The sequence below is a fragment of the Dipteris shenzhenensis genome, chromosome 15 (assembly GCF_047967505.1).
Source record: "Dipteris shenzhenensis isolate YYH24624 ecotype China chromosome 15, Dip_SZ_1.0, whole genome shotgun sequence".
Classification (NCBI taxonomy): domain Eukaryota; kingdom Viridiplantae; phylum Streptophyta; class Polypodiopsida; order Gleicheniales; family Dipteridaceae; genus Dipteris; species Dipteris shenzhenensis.
In genome coordinates, this window is record NC_141610.1 from 8,489,797 (window position 1) to 8,517,153 (window position 27,357).

Sequence of the window (27,357 nt, forward strand, 5' to 3'; positions counted from 1 at the left end):
TAGAGAATGTTCTTGTTAGTATTTGATTTGTTCATATGATGTTGGTTGAATTTTATGGATTTGATGGAAAAACATTGTGCCTCACGTCTTGCTTGGTTGTCCTAGGTAACATCCTTTGATCTTGTGATTGAGGGCTATGTTAAATCTCCTTGTGTACAGCACAAGAGGAGTTCACCATTGTCTTGGTCTAATATCTTGAGAGGAACCACATTCAGCATGGAGAGTTCCAGTTCTTTCTCATTACTTGTGGCATTCTCTGTCAAGGAGGCGTGCTTTATGCAACACCCACGACAGTTCTTCGATGATGTGAATCATCGTTGTGATGAAAGGATGCAGTCAGAAAACCCTCTGTTAAAGGCAGTAAAAGAGAATGCAGGGTGTTTTGATATTATCGTTGTGATACATAAATATCCCTTAAGATTCAAGGTGATATGATTCATTACCAAAACTCAAAATTACTCTTTTAATTTGACCTTCCCTTTTGGAATTACCTATTATCAAGTAAGGAATTTTAGATTTTTAAAAGGATTTGCACTTACAACAAATGTTTTGGACAAAATCTAACTTTCTAGGCCTTATTCTTCCAGTCTTTTGGCACAAAGAGAGATGACTGTGGGCTGAGCTTTTCTGTTGAGGTTATTAGAATTCCCTTCCATCTTTATGTCTTGAATGAACGTGAGAGGACTACTGGAGGCAAGAAGCTGGTTGAAGAGCAGGATTGTTCGGTTGATTGTGTTCTCTCAGTTTTAGTTCGATTAAGAAAAGTTTGCAATGTCCAACACTTGTTGAATGGATTTGCTTCTATTGATGGTAAAGAACAAGATTCATTCTATCACTATACTGATTTTCCATCTTTACTCAAAGAAGACCATTCGGACAGTGGATCTCAAGTGACAAAGCTACTTCTCCAATTTGTTGATCAGAATATCGTGCTTTACGAGGTAGCAGATCAAATTTTCCTATTGTGTCACCTTTTAGTTGAAAGCATGAATTTAGTTTGTAAAGACGCACTGAAAGTGTACTCAATGGTTCCTTGTTTTTACAGGTCATTCAGATTGGCCAGTGTTACCTTGTTCAGTCTTTACGAGATTCTTCTACGACTGTGACACTGCATACAGGGGGCCTGTTTTGGAGTGTGGCAGTGCAGTCAACCTGTAATAAAGAGGTGCGTTTTGAGGGAATTCTTAAGGTGTCTAGCAACTTTCGACTGGGCCTTCCACCATTGGAGCAGGGAATGTCTCTCTCTGTTTTTTGGTTGGAAATGTGCTTCAGCATGTCCTTTAGTTGTATTACAGGTGCTGTTCCAGATAAAGGTGAAATGTTGAAGATTATTTGCAGCTACTAAGCATTGCATTGCATCATTTCTTAATTTCACGTATTGGATGTGTGATTTGTGTTTCTTCTGCCAGTTTCACTATGCTGATTGTAATCATTTGGAGCTGAAAATTTACATCTTCTGCCTTGCAGGTTACTACTAAGGGAAGTCCAAATCTTTCACTCACAGATGCCATACTGAAGCTACCTGCCCAATTTAATGCCAGATGTAACACTGCAATAGACAGAGCCAGAACTCATCTTAGTCCTATCTTGTCTGTAAGAGAAGTCCTTGAAAATCAAAGGTTACCGAGTAAATGGGAGTACGTGACACAGAGTGGACTTTTAACAGGTTCTCTAGTGTCTTTTTGTGCCATCGTTGAAAGCTTACAGTCAAATGACTTAATAAGTTCATCAAGAGTTCGTTACATGTGTGGAAAGCAGTGTAAAAGCTCAAGCCCCATGATACCCTGCACACGACTGTGTGTGAAGGACGTGGGGAGTTCTCAATTGGTAAGAATTGACAAGAGCTTGTCAAATTCTCAAAATAAAGGCTGAAGCAATACAATAGCTTATTCAAGTGTTTGAGTAGAAGCTTTTGGATGAGGCCTGGGAAAGGTCAGGAAGCTTGCTTTGATTTTTTTTTTACTTCTCTCTCCTAAATTGGTTGGACATGGTTTGCAGATAGAGGTTTCCTGTGAGCTTGATAAATATAATTTTCCGGCTGGACTTGGACCAGGGGCTGTCATAACAATCCACCGAGCTCTTCTGCAGTTGTAAGCCAAGAGTTTTCCTTTCAAATAAAACTGCATGAATAGAAAACCATATTCATTCAATTTCTTCTAATAAAATGAACTCCTTATACTTATTCTTTATTTGTTATCCCCCTTCCGAATTCTACAGGTAGGTTTTTAAGAACTTACATGTGCCAACCTTGGGTTTTGGCATTTGCAAAACTACCACTAAGTCTTGTAATTTCTGGGGCAGATCCATATATGTATGATTCTTGGAAAGTGTCCATGGAAACAAAATAGCCTCCTTCTAGCATACATGTCATTCGGATGGCTTCCAGGTAGCTCAGCATGGGAAACCTCTTTAAATGCGTGGGCATATAGTGTGCTAGCACACCTACCAATTAGAGTCCCCATAGGTTGGAGCCTCATGTATTAGGGGTTTGAATGGCGATGCCCTGTTTCCAAGTAAGTGGGCCTGTTTTTTTTGAGATGGGCATACATAGAAATGTTGTTGGTTGCATATTTTGTAAGAAGGTGATGAGCCCTTTCATAGCTTCACCTTTCAAAATTTTGCAACATCCATCAACCCAGCAGCTCCCCATCGCTCTCCCCTCTCCCTGCTTCCCTCTTCCTGCTCCTTAGCTCCCTAGATCGTTCCCCTCCAGCCCCTCAGACTTCTCTCCATAACTCCCCTCCATCTTGCTGCCTTGAATTGCGTTTTCCTTGCTGTTCCTCTTCTCCTGGCACTTGTGACTCACTGCCGTGCTAAAAAACGACTTACTGCAGCTCCATTTCGTAGCACGTTTGCTGGAGTTCACAGCCTGCATAATACACCTCAGAGGCCGAGTTTAAAAAGACCCTTCAACTCCATTTTGCACCTCTTCTGTTGGTTAATTGGTCCAGGAAACTGTGTTTTCTCCAAGCTGTTGTCTATTTCGTTTTTGTCAGCATCAAGATACAGCTGCAAGAACAAGGTGAACAGCAGCATTTCTAGGTTCTAGAAAGGTGTCTTCAACTGTTTCCAAGCAAGCTCTTTTCCAAGGAGTCACTTCCGGTTCAAGGTCCACTTGGTCCCCTTCCTCTCTCAGCTCCCAAGTCTCCCTTTTTAGCACCTCTCTCTCAGCATGTCGGCCCCTCCCTCTCTCCTTTCAGATCCTCCCTCCCAGCTCCTAACATCCTCTCCCTTAGCTCACAGCCCTTCCCATTAGAATTCCCTTAGGTTCTCAGCCTGCCCCTCCTTTCCCGCCCCTCAATCCTCTCTAATCAACAGATGGGTCATATCGGTTCGGATCGGCCTTCCATCCTTGATTGATGAATGTCGAACCAGCCAGCTGATCCACATCCACTTCCACCAGCCGCAAAAACGTGTATCTTTTCAAAAGACGAGCTGCTGCAGTTGCAAAAAGTACGTGTAGCCTGAAAGCTCTACAACACTCTTCGCACGCATTGGTGCCACCCTTCCATATCACAAGCTAGGGGTTGCTTGCAGCCCTATCTGAGCACCTTGCCCCGCACCTCACTGATGTTTGTTTATTGGGACGAGGATTCTTTCAGGTGGCATTTGACATGCTTGGAGCTGCAAGCACCGTGCTCAATGCCAGCCCCTTAGCGCTCTGCTCTAGGAAAATCTTCTTCAAGTCCTGCTCTCTTGGATTCGACCCAATAGAGAAGGACATGCAAAAGACATCTCTTTTTATCAGATTCCAGGTTTTTGCCCCAGGTGTACCATTGACTCCTTGCCATGATTGGAGCTACTTTTGGAGTGGTTATTGAGATCCCCCCCTCCCTGGCTTGCCCTCTTTAGGGGTAGCGGCCTAACATTATGGATAATCACATCTTGCTCCAACGCCCAGATTGCTCTCTTTTACAGTAGAGTTTTTGAGATAGCAGGCAGGCATGACCAACGTCAGATTTACAGGTCCTTGGGCACTTTGCCAAAGGTTGCCCAAAGAAGAAGAAAAGACATCAGAAAGCTTCCGGTGGTGTGACTTCTCGACAAAGTGCACCTTCAGCACCCCCTCATCGTTTGGCACCAGTTGCACATCCCGTCCGGCTTCTGGCCCACACTAGGCATCAATTAGAGTGAGAGTGGCTTCTCCACCATGTATAGATGAGGAGGGGCATTCATCCACTCCGGACCCAATGAGCCTTCTGGCATTCTTGGGGCCACGGATCATACTCAGGTCATGGCTAGCATTATATCAGATCGAGTCTTTGTTAGGACTAGTCATGCTTCCCCGATAGATCTTCTTCGAGGTCTTGGCCTTGAGTAGTCTCCTTCCTCTTCTTCTTTCTAGGCTCTAGATCCTTGTTAGGTCGTGGGCAGGTTATGCTGGTTCCAATCTTGGTCAGGACAAGTGATGCTTCTCTTGTAGATGCTTCTCGAGGCTCTGCTTCCTAATTGGAGCAGCCCCCCTCTTCCATTGCTTTCCAAAATCACTTCATCACAATCGAGGACAGAGGGTGGCTTTTACTCGATCTTCTCCATCGAGTGTAGGGATTTCAACAACTCTGACGCTAGGAGTGTTTCAAAGGAACTCTTTTTCTACCTCGGTGGACTATTTTTGTTTCTGTTACTGTTAAGGATACAATTATGGGCTTCCCTGTCAATAGGGCATCTCTTGGTGTTCTTTCCCTTGAGGCCTATCCCACCCTTGCTCAAGCATATGCCAGGAGGCCCATTACCCCAAAGGGGTTTGTTTCCACTATTAGGTCGGGTAAGGTATTCCATCCCAATTCCTCCTACTGATGAGGATTGTTAGTTGGAACATTGAGGGCCTAGGTGGTGTGCCATACTTCCGTCCGGTGCAACTGATTCGCAATTATCTTCATCCAAGTATCATTGGTGGCTCTATTGATATTCTTTTTCTTCCGAAACAGAAACTGGATGCCAGAGATTTCTCAAAATCTAGCAAATTACTTTTAGGTCATACTTTTGGGTCTCTTACTTTGGGCACTAGGGGGGAACATGCATTTCAATTTTCGACTCTTTTCTCCCCCTTTTGATTGGACATGCAGTCATCATACCATCTAAAGCACAATGGATCATCTTATTGATTGGTGGACATAAGGTTGGTCTTCTCAACCTCTATGCTCCCAATAATGGAGGCGATTGTGTCCTTTCTTGGAAGGAACTCCTCTCTTGGTCCCCCACTGCAGAGTCATAGATTATTGGAGGTACAAAATGGGTAGAGAATGTGGCATTTTCTCTCTAGAGAGACCATCTTGGGATGCATTTCTTTTCCGGTATAGTGGTAGAGATGCTTGGATTGAGGATGCCTTTCACACTTTGCTACACCCTCTCTTGTTCTCTTGGTCGAACAAAAGGTTGCAGATGCCCATCCATGCATGGATAGATAGATTTTATGTTTATGATTGGGCACTTGACAAAGGAGGTTCAGTATGCATTGCCTCCATCGTCAGCTCCTCTCCCTGCGCCCTCATAGCCTCTCTACGCAGCCCCCTCTCGTCACCCTCTACGCAGCTCCCCTCTATGCAGCTCCCTCCTACCCTCTCACCCGTTTGAGCACCCTCCCCGCCCCACGCCCCCCCCCCCCCCCCTTACCCTCTACACAGCCCCCTAACTGCCACCCTTTACGTACCCCTCTACACCCCCCCTACTTGCCACTCTCTACGCCACCCTCTACGCACCCACCTTCTATGTCTCCCTCACCCGCCCCCTACTCTTTACGCACCCCCTCTCCCGTGACCCTCTATGCCCCTCCCACCCCCCTCCTCCCTCGGCACTACCCCCTCTCATCGCCCCTCCCTCTCCCCCCATCTACCCGCCTCTCTATGCCCTCTCCTCCTACGCAGGCCCCTCCACGCTACCCTCTACCCTCCCACTCCCACTCCCTCTACCCAACTTGCTCCCTCTACTAGCGCACCCCCCTACTCCTACCCTCCTAACCTAGCCACCCTCTATGCACTCCCCTACCAGGACGTCCGTACCCCCTCAATCGCCATCTCCCCTCGCCACTCTTTGCATCCCTTGCTCCCCCTACCCGACTCCGCTCCTTCCCTCTGCATCACCTCCCCCTCCGGACTCTCTTCATCACTTCTCTCCCTACTCTTGGTGGTTCTCGAGCAGCTCCTCTCTTGCTCCTGGACTCCTCTCTTGTTAACCTTGACATCAACACTCCCTCCTCACTCTTCGCCTCTCCAAACCTCGACATCAACACCCCTTCCTCACTCTTTGCCTCTCCGTATGGTGCCATTGTTCATGCCTGCCCGTGCCTCTCGCCACAAGTACAAACCCAAATTACCCCGAGACACTCTATTTGTGAACTTTCATTCGGCTCGAGTAGTTCGCAGAATAGGATCAGGACCACCCTCCATGGCATCACCTGGCAAATGCACCACAGATGACCAGGGTGCCGGGTCTACACCACAAAGCACTTCCAAACGCCCTCGAGCAGCTGTAGATTCACCTCCCTCCAACAAGATCACTATCATATCAGATGAGGAGCTACCCCCTTTTTCGAGTTCCTTTGATTCAGATCATGAAGGCTCTGACTATCTGCCCCTCACAAGTACTATCAAGACAACATCCAAGGCATCTTGTGGGGACAGTACCGGTGGCGGTGATTTGGCCCAACAAAGTACAGCTGGCGACCTTCCAGTCGCTACTTCATCCTCCTTGATGCTTCGGGTCATTTTCAGCTCTTTCCTTAATCCCACGCTCAAGCTGTCTAGCATTTTGTCTCTTGATGAGATAGCCCGCATATCCCTCACGGAGTTTGATGTCCAAATGTGTACTGCGTTTATTTAGTCTTATGAATTTGCAACAAACACATTTGGATTCTTAAATTCCTGTCATATGTTCACTCCCAGTCTCATATCCACATACCTCCGTCTTCCCACCCTCCCTTTTTTGCCACCTCACATCTAGTCACTCACATTCATGTCCTTCTTGTCGAAGTGTAAACCTCATCGCCGCGGACATGAGTGCAAGAAGGTTCTCGAGGAAAACAACAGAGGTGATTTTAGTGCAGTATTTGTTTACTTGCTTCTACTCTGCCCCGGGACACTTCTTCATCACCAAGGCGATCCATTCTGCACTCGACTCCATTCTCTCCATCACTCCCTACGATTTCGCCTCACTCTTCTAGTACGCCTTCTGCAAAACGGTCCGCAAGTGTCGAGGAACATATACATGTACCTGTGGGCCACACCTCACCTTCTTACTTTACCATTGGAAGGCCAATCCCCCTTCCATTGTCATAGGTCGCCTTTCTTCGCCATCCCTCTCCCCTCCTGTCACCACCCCTGCCACCTCTTCCACTGTCACTTCCACAGTTCTTGCCTCCTCTCCTCTTTCCACAAGAAGGGTGTCTCGGCGAGCGCAACCTGATCCAGCCTGCCCCAGGGCTGTCTAGCACATCTCATCAGTACATTCTGCTACAGGTTCCCCAGAAGTGGTGGACTCTGGTTCTGTATCTTCCGCATCAGTGACGTGTCTCGCATCTCCATCAGTCACTTTGCTAGTGACCGGACTTGCATCTCCATCAGTCACAGTTGTTTAGGCTTCTGCAGGGACCTCCAGAGTTTCAGTGGGTATGGTTGCATCAGGTATACCCCATGTTGTACCAGTGACGATGGGTGTTGTACCAGTGCCTTCCTCGAAAAGTGTATTTTTGCGAACATCGCGACAGACTGCAGTTGTTCCATCTTCCCCTCGCCACCACGTTCACCGATGCAGTCATCACCATAGTTCAGGCGACCTCCGACCATGTGTTGGATCTAAATCTTACTATGGGACTTGACTCCCACAGGCTTTCTCAGGGGCTTGCGCAATCTTCTCCGGAGTACTTCACATTTCGGCCTCCCCACGACCTCCACAGAGCAGAGACAGGAGTGGGGGCCCCTCCCCGAGAGATCCTCCAGCAACTCTACCAATAGAGGAGGTATTTGAGGGAGGGAGTTTGCCCAAGTCCGTGGATTGTCCGCCCCTTCATCATAATGATATGTTGACAGCTTACATAGCTGCTTTATCAGGCCCATCACTTTCAAATGTTTCTCTTGTGGACAAGCAGAATGAAGATTATAGAAAACTACTATCTGTTCTTCACATGAAACACTCACCAGTAGGGCACCGACAGGTTTTGTGGGCTTAGATCAATTGGCAGCTACAGGCAACTTGTCTACGGAGGAAGAGGGCGCTCTCTCTGACATGTTCGAGGAATTGGGGGACGTGATCAATTTGGCTGATAGGCTGAATTACAGCGATAGGTACGCCTGGAGGTCCCTACATCTCGCTCAGCATATCATGGATGACACTTTCACGCAACTGGGGACAACCTTCTTCAATTCCACAAGTTATGCTCATAAGCTCCTCTCCCAGTAACAACATTGGAAGTTAGAATTCGAGAGAGCTCAAGTAGCCCAACAACGTGCCAGGGAGATGACCCTTTGGCAGCATGAGCAGAGGTGACAGAAAGAGAAGGAATCGGCTATTCATGAGCGTGACATGGCTTGGAACATTCAGCGGGATGCCCTTGAGGATCGCCACCTCATCCACAAGCAAGAATGGGAAGTAGAAATGGCAACAGTACGCAGCCAACATGCAACAGATTTGGCAACTTTGCGATGCCAGCATCTCACAGAGGTAACCAGATTTCAGCAGGAGATCGCACAGTTAAAAGGACTCGTTGTCTTCATCATAGCTTGCCAAAGAAAAATTGGATTCTCGCGTGGCTGAACTGGAAGGGAAGCGTTCATCCATGGAGGAAGAGTTCACAGACCTTTGGACACAGTTGGCCACCCTTCAGACTCCCCATTCCACCTTGCAAGCGCAAAAGGATCATTACTACCGGCGATACCATCGGTATAAGACCAAGTATGAAGATCTGAGAAACGTGATGGACACAATTGAGGCTCACCATCCAGAGCTACATACGATTGGGGCAGAGCAGATGGCTGAGGAAAGGCTACAGAGCTACATACGACTGGGGTAGAGGAAATGGCTGAGGAAAAGGCTACACGCTACATACGACTGTGGTAGAGCAGAGGGTAGAGGCGCAGGCGACCGAGGAGAAGGCTACTGATGACCTCCCTCAGTAATTTGATACATGGGGTTTTGGTTTTTTTTTGCACTGTTAGATTTTTGACAGGCTGATTAGCTCTCATTGTAAATATCATGGTGTCTATCCTCATGATGTTCTCAATTTTTTACAATTTTCCATGCTGTACCTCATCAAACGGCATTTTATTTTCACAGTTTCATTTTAATACAAATTTTGGTATTACTTGCATAGCCAGCCACATGGTATGTACAATTTCTTTCCATATCAATGGTTTGTAATTTCTTTTCACGATTTTCCTCCTCCATTTCTATTCATCGGGACAGCGAATGATAGTGGCGTGGAAAACTGTCACAATAGAGACACCCCACGTAGTTGCTATCTTCAGGAATTGAGCACATGTCGACAGGCGTTGACAATATGTTGACCATGTGTCAACACAAGTCAACCACACGACACGAGGGGTTGACCACACGGGTTCATCCAGGAGTACTATCCGAGGCAACCATGCATCGACACATGTCAAGCACAAGTCGACACATGTCAACGAGGAGTACCATGCCCAAGGCGATCTCATCGAGAGCTGCACACATGGAGAGTGAGCTTAGCACATGGAGCAGTCAAGAGTATTTACAGTTACATAGTGGTTCAGTGGTTGAGTGGTGCGGTGATCCAACTCACCTGCACATGGAGTATTTACACCACCCTGACTAGAAGAGGCTGTTGAGTTAGGAAGTTAGGAAGTCGCCGATCCATCAAGAGAGCCTATGGCTGTAAGAGATTACAAAGATATGGTGTTGTAGGCATAAATTCAATTCTATGGTTGACCAGTAGTACTTTTGGGTACTATATATACCAAGTACAGTCCGTATGGATTTGTCCGTACAGTTGCGCGATAGTGCCATATGACTTGCTGGAACCTGATTTCGAGTCCGTACGACTTGTTAGAAGGCGATTTGACCAGTTTTCAACTGTTTTTTGGCGTTTTTGCTCAGATATGGACTCTTTTAAGCTCTAGTCTCTCGCGGGTGTGTTCTAGCAGCTCCAGGCTCTTCTCTACACGCGTGTTGTGTTTAGAAGTATTCCCGACAACTTCATTCAGCTCCAAACATCTCACTTCAGCTTCTTTGTCATCTCCAGCTTGCCCACACAGTCAGTGGACTGTTTTGCAGGTGGTTCGGGCCAAAATGCACTTTCAGTGAGTGTTTTGAGCTGTGTATTTCGCTTCGGGAATGTTTTTGCAGCCCATACTCTTGCACTCTCAAGTGCATTTGCAGATACTTTGCATTGTTGGGTGCATTTGCAGTTACTTTACAGTTGTGGATGCTTTTCAGCTCCATTGGATGCATTTGAGCACTCGTGGGTGGGCTATTTCAGATTTGGGTTGTGCATTTTCAGTTTGGGATTGCACTTCAGATTGCAGTAGAGTGGAGTGATTGGTTGATGCTATTTTCGCAGTGATTGCATTGTGCAGTCAGTGGCATTTCAGAGCAGCTAGTCGTACTTTGCATTTGCAGCCAGTATTAGTGGGATTTGCAGGCACATTTGCAGCCAGTTGTACTTTTGGGACTTACAGTTCTTTTTGCAGGTACATTTGCAGCTTGTGGGTATCCCATTTTGCATCATGTCGACTCTTTCAGACAGTTTTGGCAATTTGTCCGAGAGTGACAAGCTGGATGGACCAAACTATGCCTTGTGGTCATTCATGCTTAAGAACATCTTGGTTGGTAAGAGCTTGTGGGATATTGTTAGTGGGGATGAGGTTAGGCCAGCAGACTCATCTACATCTAGCACAGCTTCTTCGGGTCAGCAGACAGCAGACTGCTACAGTCCCTCCTGCTAGTCCCATAGCATCGACGGAGGAGCAGAAGAAGTTTGACCGCCGCAATGCCCAAGCGATGTTTTTGATTGCCACAAATGGGAAGAGGCACATTATGACGACTATCAAGTGGTGCAAGGATGCAAAGGCAGCATGGGAAAGATTGGCAAACATGTATCATGTTAAGAATGAGGCAAGAGTCATTGCCTTGACAAATCAGCTCAAGGATCTGGAGATGCAGGAAGGCCAGGCCATCACTGATCATATTGCCAAAATCACTCATCTACGTGATCAGCTCGCAAGTATTGATGAGGAAATAGAAGACAAGAAATGCAGGATCAAGGATCCAAAGAAAGGGTATGAGGTTGTAGCAACAGGCACATATGACAGAGGCTTATACAAGCTTGATGCTCAGCCTTATGCTCAGAAGGTATTGGCTGTAGCAAACACTTCCAGGCTGATTTATGGCATGCCAGGTTTAGACATGTCCATCACAGGGCATTGTCCTACTTGTACAACAATAATATGACTTAGGGAATGCCAAAATTACACACCACAGCAGAATCCACTCCCTGAGAGGAAGAATCGTACTCTCATGGAAATGACGAGATGCATGCTGAAATTCAAGAGAGTCTCAAAGGGGAGAAGCAGTTGTGACAGCCACTTATATTCAGAACAGATGCCCTACCAAAGCTTTGGTTAATGTGACTCCATTTGAGGCTTTGTATGGCTTTAAGCCAAAGGTCAGTCATTTCAGAATTTTTGGCTCAGTGGCATATGCTTTGGTTCCAGATGCACATCGGACAAAGTTTGATGACAAGAGTGTCAAATGCATTTTTGTGGGGTATAGCTCTGAAAGCAGGGGATTTAGGCTTTATAATCCCGCAAACAGGAAGGTAATAATCAGTAGAGATGTTCTCTTTGCTGAGAATGAGTGCATGCAGCCCTTTAGTGCAGACTTGCCACCATACGATGACACCTCTTTGGACATCATCCAGTTTGAGGGTGATGAGACGGAGTCTCCTGATGCTTCCCCTTCTACTTCTCATAGTTCAGATGGCTTGCCACATGTTGAGGATGGCTCTCCGTCAAATGTTTTAGATTTGCAGCCAATTAATTAGAATAGACAGCCTCATGTTTGGAGGCATTATCAACGTCGTGAGGCCACTAAAGATGTTGATGCAACTTGGAGTGGTACAGCAGAGAAATCTATTCCACGTTGGGCAAGGTTGACTATTCAAGATGCTAAGGATCAGCCTACTTTGGGGAAAACCAAGGCCAGCACTCAGAAAAATCAGAAAAATGTCAATTTTGCTTTGATGACCTCAGTGATGGAAGCTGAAAATGAGCCTCAGAGCTTCAAGGATGCTTAGCATAATCCGGCATGGCAGAAAGCTATGGAAGCTGAGATTAAATCCGACTCATGAATGTGCTATCTGAATCTCTCCAGAACTCAATTCCAAGACAATAGTGCATAAGTCCAAGATCTTTCATATCGAACTCTGCAGATAAGTCTTGTTTTAATTTTCTGATGAAGCTATCCTTGCTTTCTGTCACAATCAGATCATCTACATACAAAAGTGCAACAGTAATGTCTTCCCCTTGAACTTTGTAGTAGAGAGTATGATCTGCATTGGACTTCATGTATCCCAGATCAGCAAAATACTTGTCAATTCTGCTGTACCAACTTCTGGGTGCTTGCTTTAAGCCGTAGAGACTTTTCTTGAGATGGCAAACCTTGTTCTCCTTTCCTGGTTGAACATAACCTGCTGGTTATTGCATGTAGACTTCCTCGTCTAGATAACCATTGAGAAATGCATTCTTGACATCGAGCTGATACACATTCCATTTGCTGAGTGTCGCTAGTGATATCAAGAACCGTATGGAATCCATCTTTGCTACTAGAGCATAAGTCTCATCATAGTCTTGACCATATTGTTGTGCAAATCCTTTTGCAACTAATCTGGCTTTATATCTGTGAATACTGCCATCTGGATTGTACTTCACTTTGTATACCCATTTGTTGGCTATGGCCTTCTTGCCTGGTGGAAGGTCGCATAATTCCCAAGTGTTATTTTTATACAAAGCATCCATTTCTTCATTCATAGCAGTTTGCCATTCTAGCTTGTCTACTGCATCTTCAAAGTACACTGGCTCTTCTGTAGCCATGATGGTAGTCATAAGAGCATAGTTGGTGGTTTCCACCTGAATTGCTTTGCCTTTCTGAGCATATGTCAATCTGGCTGGTAGTCTGCTTTCCCTAGTAGACCGTCTGAGTTGTTGTGGCGCTGCTTGGGGTGTTGCTGGCAATTCTTGCTCTTCTTCATCAACCTGTTTTGTAGATGACTGTAGTCGATGCTTCTATCTCTTGTGTAGGTGAGGTTTTCCATTCTGATTCCTCATCAAAGATTACATCTTTGGAGATAATGACTTTGCGGTTGATGGGATCATACGATTTGTATGCTTTGCTTTCTTCACTGTAGCCAACCATGATGCATTTGCGTGACTTCGCGTCCAATTTTCTGCGATGATCATCATGTATGTGGGCATATGCTATGCAACCAAATATGCGGAGATGCCCAATGCGTGGCTTGTGTCCAGTGAATGCTTCATAAGGAGTCATACCTTGTATCGGTTCGGTAGGAAGCCGATTAAGCAAATAGTTAGCTGTAGCTATTGCTCCTGTCCAATACTGATTCAGAAGATGCTTTTCACTAAGCATTGCTTTAGCACTGTTTGCTAAAGTCCCATTCTTCCTTTCAGCTCTTGCATTCTGTTGAGGAGTATCTGCACATGTGAATTGTCTTCGATTGCCGTGATTTTTGCAAAAGTTCATGAATGCTGAAGACATGTATTCACCTCCTCTGTCTGATCTCATGACCTTGATCTTTCTGCCTGTCTGGTTTTCTACCATGGCTTTGAAGTCTTGAAATCTGGAAAACACTTCAGATTTCTCTTTCAAAAAGTAGACCCAACAATATCTGCTATAGTCGTCGATGAAGGTCAAGTAATAAAGTGAACCATTGATGCTGCGGGTCTGGGCATAACCCCATACATCTGTATGAATTAAATCAAGAATACCTCGTGCACGAGAGGTACTTCTGACAAAGTTGGTTCGCTTTTGTTTGCCGAAGCAGCATGCTTCACAAACTTTTCCAAGAAACTGTAGCTTCGGAATCCCAATTGCCATATTCTGATTCCTTAGATCTAACAACTACTTGAAGTTGACATGACCATATCTCTTGTGCCATTTTGCAGATAGTGGCATCTGTTGCATTTGAGCTGACATGGCATGCTTATCTGGTACTGTAGCTAGCATTCTGTATAAGCGTCCTTTCTTGACACCTTTCGCTACTAGCTGACATCTTTTGGATTTGTCTCTGCTAGTGCATTCATCACCGTCGAAGATGACTTTGTAATTGTGTTCCGTCATTTGACCTACTGACAAAAGGTTCTTACTGAGCTTCGGAACATAGAGCACATCTTTGACTAATCCTTTTGTACCAGTGAAATTGTTCATAGGGATAACACCTGTCCCTTGAACTGGATTCGGTGTATTGTCTGCTGTTTAGATGACAGTTTTCTGTCCTTCTAATGGTTTCATCTCTGTAAACCATTCCTGATGATTTGTCATATGAGATGATGCACCGCTGTCGATGTACCAAGGATCCTGTTCCACTTGGTCGACTTGATAATTGAAATCCTCTTTGGGATTGAAATTAGTGTCTAGGTGCATTGTATCAGTTTGATGCAATTCCTCACTTGCAAGAAACATATTTCCATGTTCAATGGCAAAATGACTGTGACTAGAATGTCCACCACGATGATTTCCTCTTCCTCGGGAATTCCCTCGATTACTGCTGGATTGACCGCCTTGGTCGTACTGCTTCTTGCGGCAATCTCTTTCATAGTGTCCAAACTTGTGACGGTAGTTGCACTGAATGTTTGACACATTGGTGGATGCATTCCCTCGTCCTTGGAATCTTCCTCGATTGGAATGATTTCCTCTTTGCTAATTTTGATGTTGCTGAGGATGATGCTGATGCTGATTCTGACTTTGATTTTGTTGATGATGACCACTTTTCTGATATGATCTACCTCTGTTTTTGCCTTTGCCTCTGCTTCTGTCTGAAGCTGTGAATGCCTGATCATTAGAATGACCTTTATGTGCTTGAATGGCCTGAGTCCTGAGTTCTTCACCAAGTAGAACTGACTGAAGTTCTTCCAGTGTTGGAATTTGCCGTTGGATGGCAATACTCTGGACTAGATTCTCATATCCTTCTCCTAGTCCATTCAGGATTACTTGAACCATTTCTGCGGGATTCATAGTCTCTCCTGCTGTTGCAAGTTGATTGTTGTAGTCTTTGATGCGGAGTACATAAGCATGACTGGTTTCACTGCTGTTGCGGAAACTCTGGTTGATCCGGTTTCTCAGGGTGAGAATTCTGGATGTGTTCTTGGACTCGTAGAGAGCTGCGAACATATCCCATGCTTCTTTTGATGTCTTGACTGTGTTGAGCTGTCCTAGCATGACATCTTGCACATTCTGCTTAATCAGGTGATAGGCGTACTTGTCTTTCTTATCCCATTCTGCTTGAGCTCGGGCAATGGCAGGATCTGCTACTAGTGCGGAAACTGTTTGTGTAGATGTAGATCCCATTGTAGATTCCGTTGTTGGTGCTGTGACAACAGATGGAGTAGAGCTACTGGTGGCTGGATTGTCCAATGGTCTAGGTGTAGACCCATCGACATACTCCCATTTGTCTTGAAGCACAAGAATGGTCTCCATTCGGTATTTCCATGTATCGTAATTGGAGTTGTCTAACTTAGCAGATGCCTCCAGATTGAGGTTGCTAGTCGACATGGTGCAAAAAATGTACTAAAAAAATGTCGTGAAAATCTCTGTATGAATCAACTGCAAATACACTGAAGATGCCAAGTGAAATCTCTGTACCGTTGGTGAAGATAGAACTGCAATATATAAAATATGATCTGTGTTACAAGGCTTGTGGCAATGATGCGGGGAATAGCCAAGAGGCTTTACAAGGCTGAAAATGATGTGATGATGAGATAGCCGAATAGGCTTTACAATGGTGGCATGTGTGTGTGAAATCAAATGCTATCTGCCCATTGAATCAATCTGCAATGCCTCTGAACTCTGAAGTCTGCTCACTGAACTGATGAACATAAGGTTTCAGGTAATGTAATGATGTGAAATCGGATGTGAGCGTATGGACTGACTCCGAGTAGGTACTAGTCGGGATTTTGGGGCATGGCTTAGATTGGCAACTTGGGGAAATTCAAAGCATCCCCTCTATGGCGATCTATTCTACTCTGATCTAGATCTAAACCAACCGTCGATCGATGAAAGAACAGCAAATAATTCCTTTTCTTTTGTTCTTTTTAAGTGCTGGGTCAGATGCGTCGATGTAGAGGCAAATGTGCGTGAAGGAAGTGGTTTTGTCGGCGAGGCTCAAATGTGAGTGTAACTTGTGCCGAAATGTGTGCGTGATGTGACGAGTGCGTAGAGCACGAAAAAACGAGCGACTTTCCTTTTTGGAGCGCCCTCAAATTCTTCCTGGATCAAGAGATATGACTTGATCTAGGTGGAGGGGCAACAGGAGTGCAAATATGCTCAATGATGATGTGTCACTGTGAGTCACATGCAATGATGATGTGGCACTATGCCTAGCAAGAGGTGTGCCAGTGAAGCTCTGTGCTGAGGTGGCAGGAGTGTGCACATGCAGTGTGTGCACAGTGTGCCTGGCAAGGGACTGTGCCTGCAGAGGGTCAGTGCTGACTGGACTGCTAAGGTGGTAGTGCTGAGGTGGCACAGATGATGTCAATAAGGTGACGTGGCACTGATGACGTGTCTGTTGACGTGGCACATTTGATGTGGCAAGTGACGTGTCTGCCTACGTGGCACTGATGACATGGCAGTTGAGCTGGGTGGTGACGTGGCTGATGACGTGTCTGCCTACGTGGCACTGATGACGTGGCAGTTGGAGATAAGGGTGCCACGTGGCAGAAATATAACCAGTGAACAAACCCAGGGTCAATCGACCTAACCTTGGTCAAGGCCTATCTGCCACGTGTCAATACACAGACCAACCCTATTTGCTTGGTAGCCTGGGTTACGGTACGTGGGTTACCTTAACCAGATAAGGTGATGTGGCACCTTGATGACCAAACCTGACCCTGAGGATAAGACCTTGGCACGTGTCGCTTCGTGGTCTGCCGGAACTATAAGGTCGCTGGAGTCGTGGGAGATGCAAGGTAGTCGTTGGTCGTCTGTAGCTCTGAGAGGAGCTGTAGGTCGTGGAGCTGTCAGGTTTTGAGCCATAGTCTCCAAGCTTCCTAACAACGCAGCCACCTTCTTTACTGCAACCACAGCTAGGAGCAATTCGGGAGCTTCGTTGTTGGGCTGTTGACAGCGTGCCCTCAAGCTCTTCACCGCCTTTGCAACAAACTTCCACCTACAGTCTTTGTCGACCTCCTGCAGTTGTTGTTGATGGCGGATGCAGAAGCTCGTTGAGGTTGGTCGTTGCAGTCCCGGAATAGAGCTCCCGGAATAGAGCAGAGTTGCAAGGTTGGAGCTTGCTACCGTGAAGCCGTTGATGGGCTAAGGTGCCCAAAGAAAGGAGGTTGGCCTTCGGAGATACGTTTGGAGCGTTGGCATTGTAGCTGGCTGTGGAGAGCTCTCGTGGGCGCGGCTATCTCCACTAACAGCATTAACCTTTCTATCTCTCAAAGAAGACTCTATTCATACATAATTTCTCCCTATATCTCTCTCTATATCTCTCTCAGTTAAGGGAAGAATACCTCGCAAGTAACCTAAGATGTTTCCAGGGTACTTTCAGCCATATCTTTGAGGGGGGATTTGTAAGAGATTACAAAGATATGGTGTTGTAGGCATAAAGTCAACCCTATGGTTGACCAGTAGTACTTGGGTACTATATATACCAAGTACTTGTATTGTTTCATTTGAACATTTCTATTGGAGCTTTCTTATGTGTGCACTCTTGCTCACTTGTGTTCATAACTGTCTCCACTTTGTTCCTACCTCGGCGCAACGGTTATTCTCAACAGCTAAGGAGATAGGAGGATGACCAATCGGGAGAAAGGGGAGAGATTCTTAGCGAGGAGGGGACCCTCCAAGGCAGGGGGATGAGAATGAAGGAGAAGGTGGAGAGGAGGGGGAGATGCAGGATTGAGCATTCGGGGTTCGGCATTGGAGGGGGAGAAAGGAGAGTGTGAGGAGAGATAGAGGTTGGAGCTACGAGCTCACCAAGGAGAGAGTGTGGAGATACCTGTGTGAACCCCTCTGGCCACTATGGGGATAGACTTGTGTGTTCTTGTGACTTGTGACCTGTAGGTGCTAGTCGAGTGATATGTACTTTGGCCATCTTGGTCACTTTCTCATTCTTCCTATATCTTTCCGATATGTGAATGGTTCACTGGTGTATGATGATGTTTCTTCTTATGCTTATGTTGTGGAGTTCTCATGTGATCGTCATTTAGCATAGTGCACTGGTACGCCATTTAGCATAGTGCACTCGTACGTCGTCGTTCACTGCAATACAGCCTACGACACGCGCATACCATTGCACGGTGCACTCCGCGCGATCCACTGCATTAGAGCATTGCAACACTGATGCTTCTCACGCCAGCGGCCTTTGGCCTCCGGTAATACCTCCGGAAGGATAGGAACCCCTCCCCTCAGACAAGGGAGCAGGTGATCAGAGCAGCTTGATCTTCCAAAGTGGAATGTTCTAGAGATCTGTGAGTAGAGTGGAAATACGTGTGGAGTACGTGATGGATAGGCTATGATTGACGTGGATGCCATGATATGTGGTGTGTGGAGTGTAAAAAGCAGTTTGTGCATGTGAAGGTAACTTTGCACATGCTTGAAAAAGTGACCTCTTTGAAGTTTGCACATACAAAAGTAGAAACTCTACAAAGGTAGAGGTTTTCATGCAAAAGCAACTAAACTTGGCCCAAAAGTAGGAGTGCTGTCTACTTTAGTCTTTTTGGTACACGTACGCTTTCAATGCAGCCACGCAGGCTGTGCATGCCCTTGCATGAATCCCAAATGGACCTATATGCACCTTTTCAAATGTTCTAGAGGTTCCTAGAGTGTTTTTGAGCACGTTGCAATTATTGACATGCATGTGCTTATAAAGGGGAGATCTTGATCTTGAGCCCCATCCACGTATCATGTATAGCTTTTAGAGCTAGAATCCTTAAGCCCTTATCTTGGCAAGTGGAATCCAGCTTAGTCCATCCGTCCTAAACACAAATGTCAGCAAGCAATCAATTCGGCTTGACCACTCCCATTTTAACGAGCTTTCCCACTACCATTCTAATTCTAGCAAGCAGTCAATTCCGCTTGCCCACCACCATTCTAGCATCACTTGCTCGACACCTTCAAGAACAGAGATACATCTGTTCCACACATGAAATAGATAATCTTCCTCTTGCATGGCTTGACAAAACTCTAATGGTTACGACTAGTCACTCTAATACCAAATGATAAATACTATATTATGTCATGTTATACTTGCAAGACAAGCCATAATTAGAAGGAAACATTGACCAGCTGTGTCTAGAACCCAACGATGGATCCTTGCTAGGATAACCCCCAAGCTAGAGGTTAGGCAACCCGAGGCAAGTAAGACTACCTGTCCCATACCGGGTAGCCTCACCCAGGCATGGGTGCCATTAGGGATTCACAAGCCCTGAAGGCTACTCTCCAAGTTGGGTGCTTTGCAGAAGCCCCCATCTGCCCAAGATGCCCCAAATGAGCGTATGCTCTCACTTATATAGCCTAGGTGTCCTAAGAATTGCCGAACCAAAGGTTCTACATGTCCCAAGTGTGCCTCTAGGATTTCCAACCTCTATAACTAGCCATAGTATGTCCTAGCATGGACAAAATGGAGATGACAAGGTGGTCGCCGCAAGAGAAGCTATGAGAAAGTGGGGCAAAATGGGCTTTTTTTTTTGTTTGGCAGGAAAAAAGGGGGGGGAAGGGGGTGAATTGGGTTTCTTCCCCTTTTTCAACAAATAATCTAGACATTTATGTGCGCCATCAAGGCGGATGGAGAATCCCTTTCCTTATATTTCTCTGTTGTTGCCCGATCTAACCATTCTGATCTAGTTGCAATTGTTTTTTTGTTTCGAAACTACATGATGCACGAACCTTCCTCTTTTCTTTGTGGCTCCCATGCCTATTCTTGCTGTTATGAGAACTTCCACCTATTTGTCTAGTCGTCTCTATCTGCAATGCAAGCTGAATAATCACATTCAATTTTGTCCAATTGAATAGATCCACCTGTTCATGATGGAGTGCTGGTTTGACTGTCCTACTTTATTCCATGGATATTGGTTTCTATTGTTTTGATTTATGTATTCTTTGTGCACAGGCTTTTTAATTACATGAGTTTTTGTGTCAGTTCTAGCTTCAGATTTTCAGATCCCCGCTGGTTATCTTCAGCAAATCCAACACACTGGTCTTCTTGAGCTTCAGTGATCGATCTTCATGGTTTTTACTCCGCAGCTTTTCTATGTTGGTGGCACTGTCGTGAGGGTAGCCACAATTCACAATTCTACAATGCTTAGCCAGTCACCATAGATGAGGGGATGTTGGAAGCTAGTGCATGAGGCAGACTTCACACTTGAGTTAGGGCTTATTCACTTTATTGGATCACCCTCTACTTGATCATATAATCAGCCTTTAGATGGTTTACACGTCTTTTGGGGTTTTCGTACCTACTAGGGTTTTTGTAGTGCCTAATATAGTTTCAACCAAGCATTTGTTTTAATCAAACATTTGAGGGATGATACGTTTTAAAATCGTTTGGTATCTGCAGGAAAGAATATAGTACTCCAAAACATATGTCAACTGTCCCTTACCTCGTATTGGAGACATTGGCTTGGAAACTCCGCCACTTCCATCTTACGGTTAAGTTTTGTGCCATAGAGTATCTGTAGAGGTCCTAGAGTAGGGTCAAAGACCATCACCTTGATCTTCAAAAGTCCATTTTCCATGGGAACCGGTGCCGCTAATAGAGAGGTTCTCAACAACCATACCAATCTGTGCATAAATAGATCCCATGACATGACGGTATTCTTGAGAACGACAGGAGAATCATATGGTCACTTAAAGCGTGGATTAATGGGACGTCTGGTTGCTGGCCCTGTATATGTCCTCACTCTGATTTGACATGTATGGAGGGCTAGCTCAGGATTGTGTGCTCCACAGTCTCTAATTGTAGGCTCTCCTCTCTTGATGTGAAGAATCCATGATCTGATGTTGTTGGTGCTCTTGATCAGGTGTCAGACTAGTGATGCTTCACCTTCTTTGTGTCAAAGGTCACACGATTCAAATGCACACTCTTGCTCAAAGAGACAATGGTATCTCCCACAAATCTCATAGTATCGGCAGCACGTGCTCCTCTATCTACACCTCTTACGTGGGACATAAGCTGCAGAGGCTCGACTCGTGATGCTAGGTGGTCTTGACCTCTCGTCTGTTCTCAATGTGAAATCTATAAGACGATGTCCAGAGCTGGAACATAAATTGGTACCAATGTCTCTTCCCCCCCCAGCCCAAGTATTGTATGGAGCGTGGTTGGAACAAGGTAATTGACAAGGAAGATGCTCAATGAGCTGTAGCAAAGCTCAAGTGAGGAATACATCATGCTAGGTAAACACCCTAAAGACTCCAATAAATTTGATTACCTTACAATTGAAATCTAGATCCCATCAGGACTTTGGTAACGTATGTCCCAGAGCAGTCCATATAGGACATATTTTAATACACTTACCTTACTCTCTATATAGTTTGGGCTGCTCAATCGATCATTTGAGTGATTCCATAGGCTTGGAGACAATTTTCCAGACCACAGCTCTAGAGGACGCTTCTGCTGTTTGTTGCTTCAAACAAGGTCCCAATCATGCCAATGTTCTTGCTTTTAGATTGTGGTCACAGTTAACGTATTTAATCTGTTGTTAAGGACGTCCTTTGTCTTGTGCTTCTGAATTTCTTCTTCCCATGTGAACTGAGTACTGATTTAGACATGCCTGTTTTATATGCAGGTCTGCTACGGGAGATGCGATACTTTGTTGTCTTCCTTCAACATTTATCAAGGTTTGTGGTGTGCGAGAGTGCTGCCCTCCAAGGGAGGGTAGCCCTGTGGCAACCAATAAATCGATGGCTTTGATCCATGAAACGTGCAAAAAGCAGGAAGAGGAGCCTACTAGGGTTCGTGGAATTTTTGATATTGAAAATGCTGATCCTTCCATACCCAAGTTGATAAAAATTCAATGCAGGGTAAGAGTTCTTACCATCGTATCTTTGTGCTCCAATTTTTCATTTACTTGTTTCCCCCCCTTTTGATGGGCTATATTGCAGATACTGTCTACTCTTGAGGCAACATTGTTTTCATCTTTCCTAGATGGAACATTGGTAAATACATCTGTAGAAATCTAGAGCTGCTTCCAGCAATAAGTAAATTACACCAACTACATGCAATAAATTGAAAACATGTGATTGGTGGCCTTGCTCTGTTGGAGTTTCCTCCATGGGAGATGGCTATGGCAGGTTGCACTGTGTGAGGTTGCATAGCAAAATGTCATTGCTCATGACCCTGCTGTGGTTGTTGCTCAGTGAGCGGCTGTATAGCGGTGGCTGCTTAATAGCCTCCCTCCTCCACAGCTCACCATCTTTAGAAGATTTCCTGGCCTTTCTTCACATTTTCGTTTTTTTTTTCTCTGTGCAGAGGAGGTTGTTTATTATTTTCCTCTCTTCACTTCGTGCCTTGGATCTCCACCCCTATTGTGACTTCCCCCATCTGTATGCAACATTTACTCTTTCTTCTTGGCATAACCACGTTTGGCAATACTCGCACAACAAGCCCTCATCCTCACATCCATCAGGCCATTCTCTTGTACACGACAGCATGCAAGTCGATTGCCGCATATGGTTTATTCCTATATGGCATCATGTAGAATAGTTCTATGTCAATGATGCTAGCCGTATTCTTGTGTTTGTCCGCCTCTGCAACACAGGGGGCAATCATTTTTAAGCTATGCCAAATAGCTCTCCATATTTAGAGGATAGGTTTTCAATGTAACTGCAATGCCTTGTCTTTTTTCAACCTTTTGAAGGCTGCCACTGAGGTTATTTCCTGTGATTGTCCCATTGCAATTCCCCCTATACAGTTACATGCTAGACGTCCAAAAGGACTGACACTGAACAATCTTGTATACTTACCAGGCTGCAGTGTGGGCATGATCTCAACACTTAAAGGGATCTACTGCCAAAGGAAGAAAATTAGAGGCAACAGCTTGCAGCCTTAGCGGTCTAAACATGAAGAATAAATGAGAGTGACATTAAGCAATCAAGAGAACTTAGTGCGGCTGCAAGCTCCTTAAGGAAAACTTGCTAGGGTATTAAGTTCCATGCGCAGAATCCAAACTCTACAGATTGTGAAAGGTTCTCTGCTTGCCAGTCCGGCCATAGGTTTGCTGTGTTTCACTTCTTGATGACCTGTCCATTTTTGTTTCACTTTTTGATGACCTGTTCATTTTGCAACTCTGTCCAAGTGCTATTTGATGTGGACATAGGAGAGCACGAGCAGAGACTGGCTCTAATATGGCTGTTTCTATTGCATAGCAGTCAATAAAGATTTGGAGGCAAATCCTCCAATTAGTGGGATAGGCCTGAAGTACAATTGTGGGATGTGGAATGGGAGGTTCTCCTCGAGTTCTGAAAAATTTTCCATAAATAACCAGCTATAGAGGGGCATGAAAATGCAGCAATTCTACTAATACAGGATGATGGGGTGATGTGGTTGGGAATCGTTTATAAGTGCTAGCACCTAGGTCAAGGCATGATTTGAAGGTAAGGCACATTTTACTAAGACCCAGTTATTGTTGGCAGTGGCATTGAGAAGCTAGGAGTGAAGGTGCAAGGCTTGTAAGAAGAAAAAGGAAAGCTTCGATGTACAAGTTGTCTGAGGCTGAATGCTAGTACATGATCATTCATACCTATTTCAACCGATAAAACTCAATAGCAACAGGGGCTAGAAGACAAGAATCGCATTTGTTGAGGATGGCAAGCTTAACATCACTTTATGCTAAGTACTATATGAGTGGAAAGATAGAAAAAGAGTGCTAAAAAAGCACTAGGGTTGTTTGTAGATGGGAAAATTTACGAAGAAGCAAGTCATGTTTTGATCTCTCTTTTCCTCTCCTTATCCACATTTTGCATCTCCTCTTGAGGAGAGGCACAGAGATTTGTCTCCAGTGGGCAGGGTTGGGGGTGTTTGTATTTCAGTAACCCTGTATTTGACCCCAGACATGTTTGATCAGGGAGAGGTCGTTGGAGGATGTGGTGTGGTTGGGCTTAGGATGGGAGAGTTAATGATTTGGATCTTGAATGTGTTTGCACCCACTTGTCGGCAACAACGACCTTCTTTCTGGAGACGACTTCAGGAGAGCCTTCCGGATGTGGACTTGTGGATTGTAGAGGAGACTCCAACAATATGGAGTTTGAGGAGGACAAGCAGTGTGGAGCCTCTTTCTCGGTGATGCCTTTTGAAGAGACATGGCGGTAGGAGAATGCCAAGATAACTAGGAACGGAATGGAAATAATGGAAAGGCAAAATGGAAAGAAAATGAAAGAACAAGTGCTAGGCAATGATAACCAAAATACTCACATGTAGATAGCTTGATGTTGACTGATGTGTGAAGACTCAAGACTAGTACAAGACTATATAGTGTGAGACTAGACTCTAGAAAGCCATAGTGTATATGGGATAACTCCCAATATGACACGTGGCATGTCTAGGACTCACTAGACTATAAAACACCCCATAGACACCCAGTACACTCATTTTTGACTCACTTTGGCTTCATATTCCAACACCTCCCCATGAAGGCAAGGTGAGAGACTATTGGAATGGAACCAAGAACAGAACATGACAATGAGAGTCATCAAACTATGAACCCTATGTAACTGAGAGGCTAAAGTTTGAGCGTGTTCAGAGGTTGATCCAAGCACTCTCATGGCTTGAGACTCAACATGCTGAGAGGCTCACATTATAGCACGGCTACATGACCAGCTCATAGGTCTAGGAATACATCGACATCCTGAAACTCGGCCAAGCCTGATAACGAGACCTATCAAAGCCAATATGGCTCCCATAATATGTTCCCCCTTGGCTTCATAACAAGACATGTTAGGAAGCCACATACCAAAAAAGTAGGAAAACCAATACATCTTTTTAGATTTTTTAGAAGGACTATCCAAGGCAGAGGACCTTTAGTCTCAATGAAAACCAAACACTCAATACATATCATTTTAGGGGGACTACCTAGGGCAGAGGACCCCAAAATACATCAAGCTGTAGTAATAAAAAAATAGATCTCTTATGATAAGAGATGTCCTTCAAGTAGCCACTGCACACGTGTGCACATCCCTGCGAGATGATGACGATGTCGAAGAAGCGCTAGGTAGGAATGCCCCAAAAGATGTGTCAGTGAAGTTCATGGGGATGCTAGATGGAGCACTCACATAGTGACTCTCAAAATGGCTAAGGGAGAGTCACCGATGTCAAAGTAGAGGCCAAAGGTGTCACGAGCACTCGGAGAGTCCGTCAAAAGTGGAGCTCGGGCACCAAGGACAATCGGGCGGTAATCAGAGAAGTCGGGAAGTGTTTGGAGCTCACATCAAGCTCGGAGCAGCTCCAATAGAATATCGAGCAGAAGGAGAAGATGGCGGGCTGGAGCAGAGGTCAACGATGAAGAGGATGGACACGTTGAGCTGGCTGCATCATGCTTGGGCTATCAAATCATTGAGCTCCATAACAAATTCACACGCAGAAACAAATTTCGTCACTTCTTGCAAGGGCTGTAACTTTTCACAGAAAACTCGCAATGATGTAAAAACGAAATTTATAGCACTTAAAGTCCTCTACAACTTTGTTGAAGACACAAAGCCGTGATTCTGCTTCTAGATCCGAATAGAAGCGTCACATCGTCTGCAGGTCACAGAAAGATGTAGGTGAAGGAAGGAGAAGAGAGGTGGCAGATCATGGTGTGGAGAAGAGAGCTCAAGGAAGGAGAGAAGAGGGCAGCCTTCCAAGGAGGAGGAGGTAGAGTAGCTTCATTGGCCTCCCTCACCTCAACCTCTTGGAAGGGAAAGGGAAAGGGAAAGAGAGAGCAAGGCTAGGAACATGGCTCTGATGCCATCTGAAGAGACATGGCGGTAGGAGAATGCCAAGCTAACTAGGAACGGAATGGAAATAAGGAAAGCATAATGGAAAGGCAAAATGGAAAGAAAATGAAAGAACAAGTGCTAGGCAATGATAACCAAAATACTCACATGTAGATAGCTTGATGTTGATTGATGTGTGAAGACTCAAGACTAGTACAAGACTATATAGTGTGAGACTAGACTCTAGAAGCCATAGTGTATATGGGATAACTCCCAATATGACATGTGGCATGTCTAGGACTCAGTAGACTATAAAACACCCCCTAGATACCTAGTACACTCTTCTTTGACTCACTTTGGCTTCATATTCCTACACCTTCGTCAGAGCGCAACGCTTGGGAGGAGTTCATCTTCATAGTCCGTGACAGATATCATTTGCGTGAGGCAGAGTTCTATTGTCTCTCCAGTAGCCTTCGATACTCATTCAACAAACAATAGCATGATGGATTGCTTTAGGTGGGGGATTGGGTGATGCATAAAGGTGGAGCCAGGGGAATTCTATTTAGGTATGACAATGTTAGTTCAGATGGATGTTCCCTAGCAAGATGAATGGGCCAATTGGGTAGCAAAGGCGATCCAGAGTATTAGAGATGAGCTCTACACTTGCATGCACTTGAGAGATTGCACTCTCTTTAGGAGCAGAATTAAGTCTCCATATAGAGACTCAAGGAGAAGGACCTAGCCTCTCAACTAGATACGAGAGTGCGTGGCTTGACTAGCGGGCCACAAAGATCCATAAGGCAGAGCTCTAATATCAATTTTTGACAGTGTGTTGGGTCCAGCAGGTGATAGGATGACATGGTAGTTTTTTCAGACCATTGGGCCGCGTTCAGTAGGGATCTAGCTTCAGTTCCTATGCGATGACAACGGCTAGATCCGCTCGGATCTCAAGGAGATTCTTGGGATGAACACATCCGTCTATAGATAGTTGTTTCAGTGGGAAGAGGAGTCCTGGCAGGTTCTTGTATGTCGACAGTCAGTTAGGCACACACTCCTCCTGTGTGCTCCCTGTGCATTAGTAGGCAGGTGGATGTCCTGTTCACAGATGAGGAGCTCATGGAGGCCCGCAAGGCCCTCCCACCACAGAACTGCCAAGGCGAGGATGGCCTAATATTCCTTCTTAGGTGCTTTTGGGAGTGCATTGAATGCACACGTGGGGAAAGAAAATCAACAATATATCAAGATCCT

General features: G+C 45.3%; 1 protein-coding gene across 1 annotated transcript in view; it reads left to right on the plus strand.

Moving 5' to 3' along the window:
- Positions 1-27,357, plus strand: part of CTC1 (conserved telomere maintenance component 1) — a 155,036-nt gene that overhangs the window by 95,076 nt on the left and 32,603 nt on the right. Inside the window, exons 10-16 of the mRNA XM_087385705.1 lie at positions 106-426; positions 588-941; positions 1,046-1,189; positions 1,296-1,313; positions 1,468-1,827; positions 1,999-2,090; positions 21,987-22,221. Coding sequence (XP_087241831.1) covers positions 106-426; positions 588-941; positions 1,046-1,189; positions 1,296-1,313; positions 1,468-1,827; positions 1,999-2,090; positions 21,987-22,221 — 1,524 coding nt within the window. The remainder of the gene's footprint in view (positions 1-105; positions 427-587; positions 942-1,045; positions 1,190-1,295; positions 1,314-1,467; positions 1,828-1,998; positions 2,091-21,986; positions 22,222-27,357) is intronic.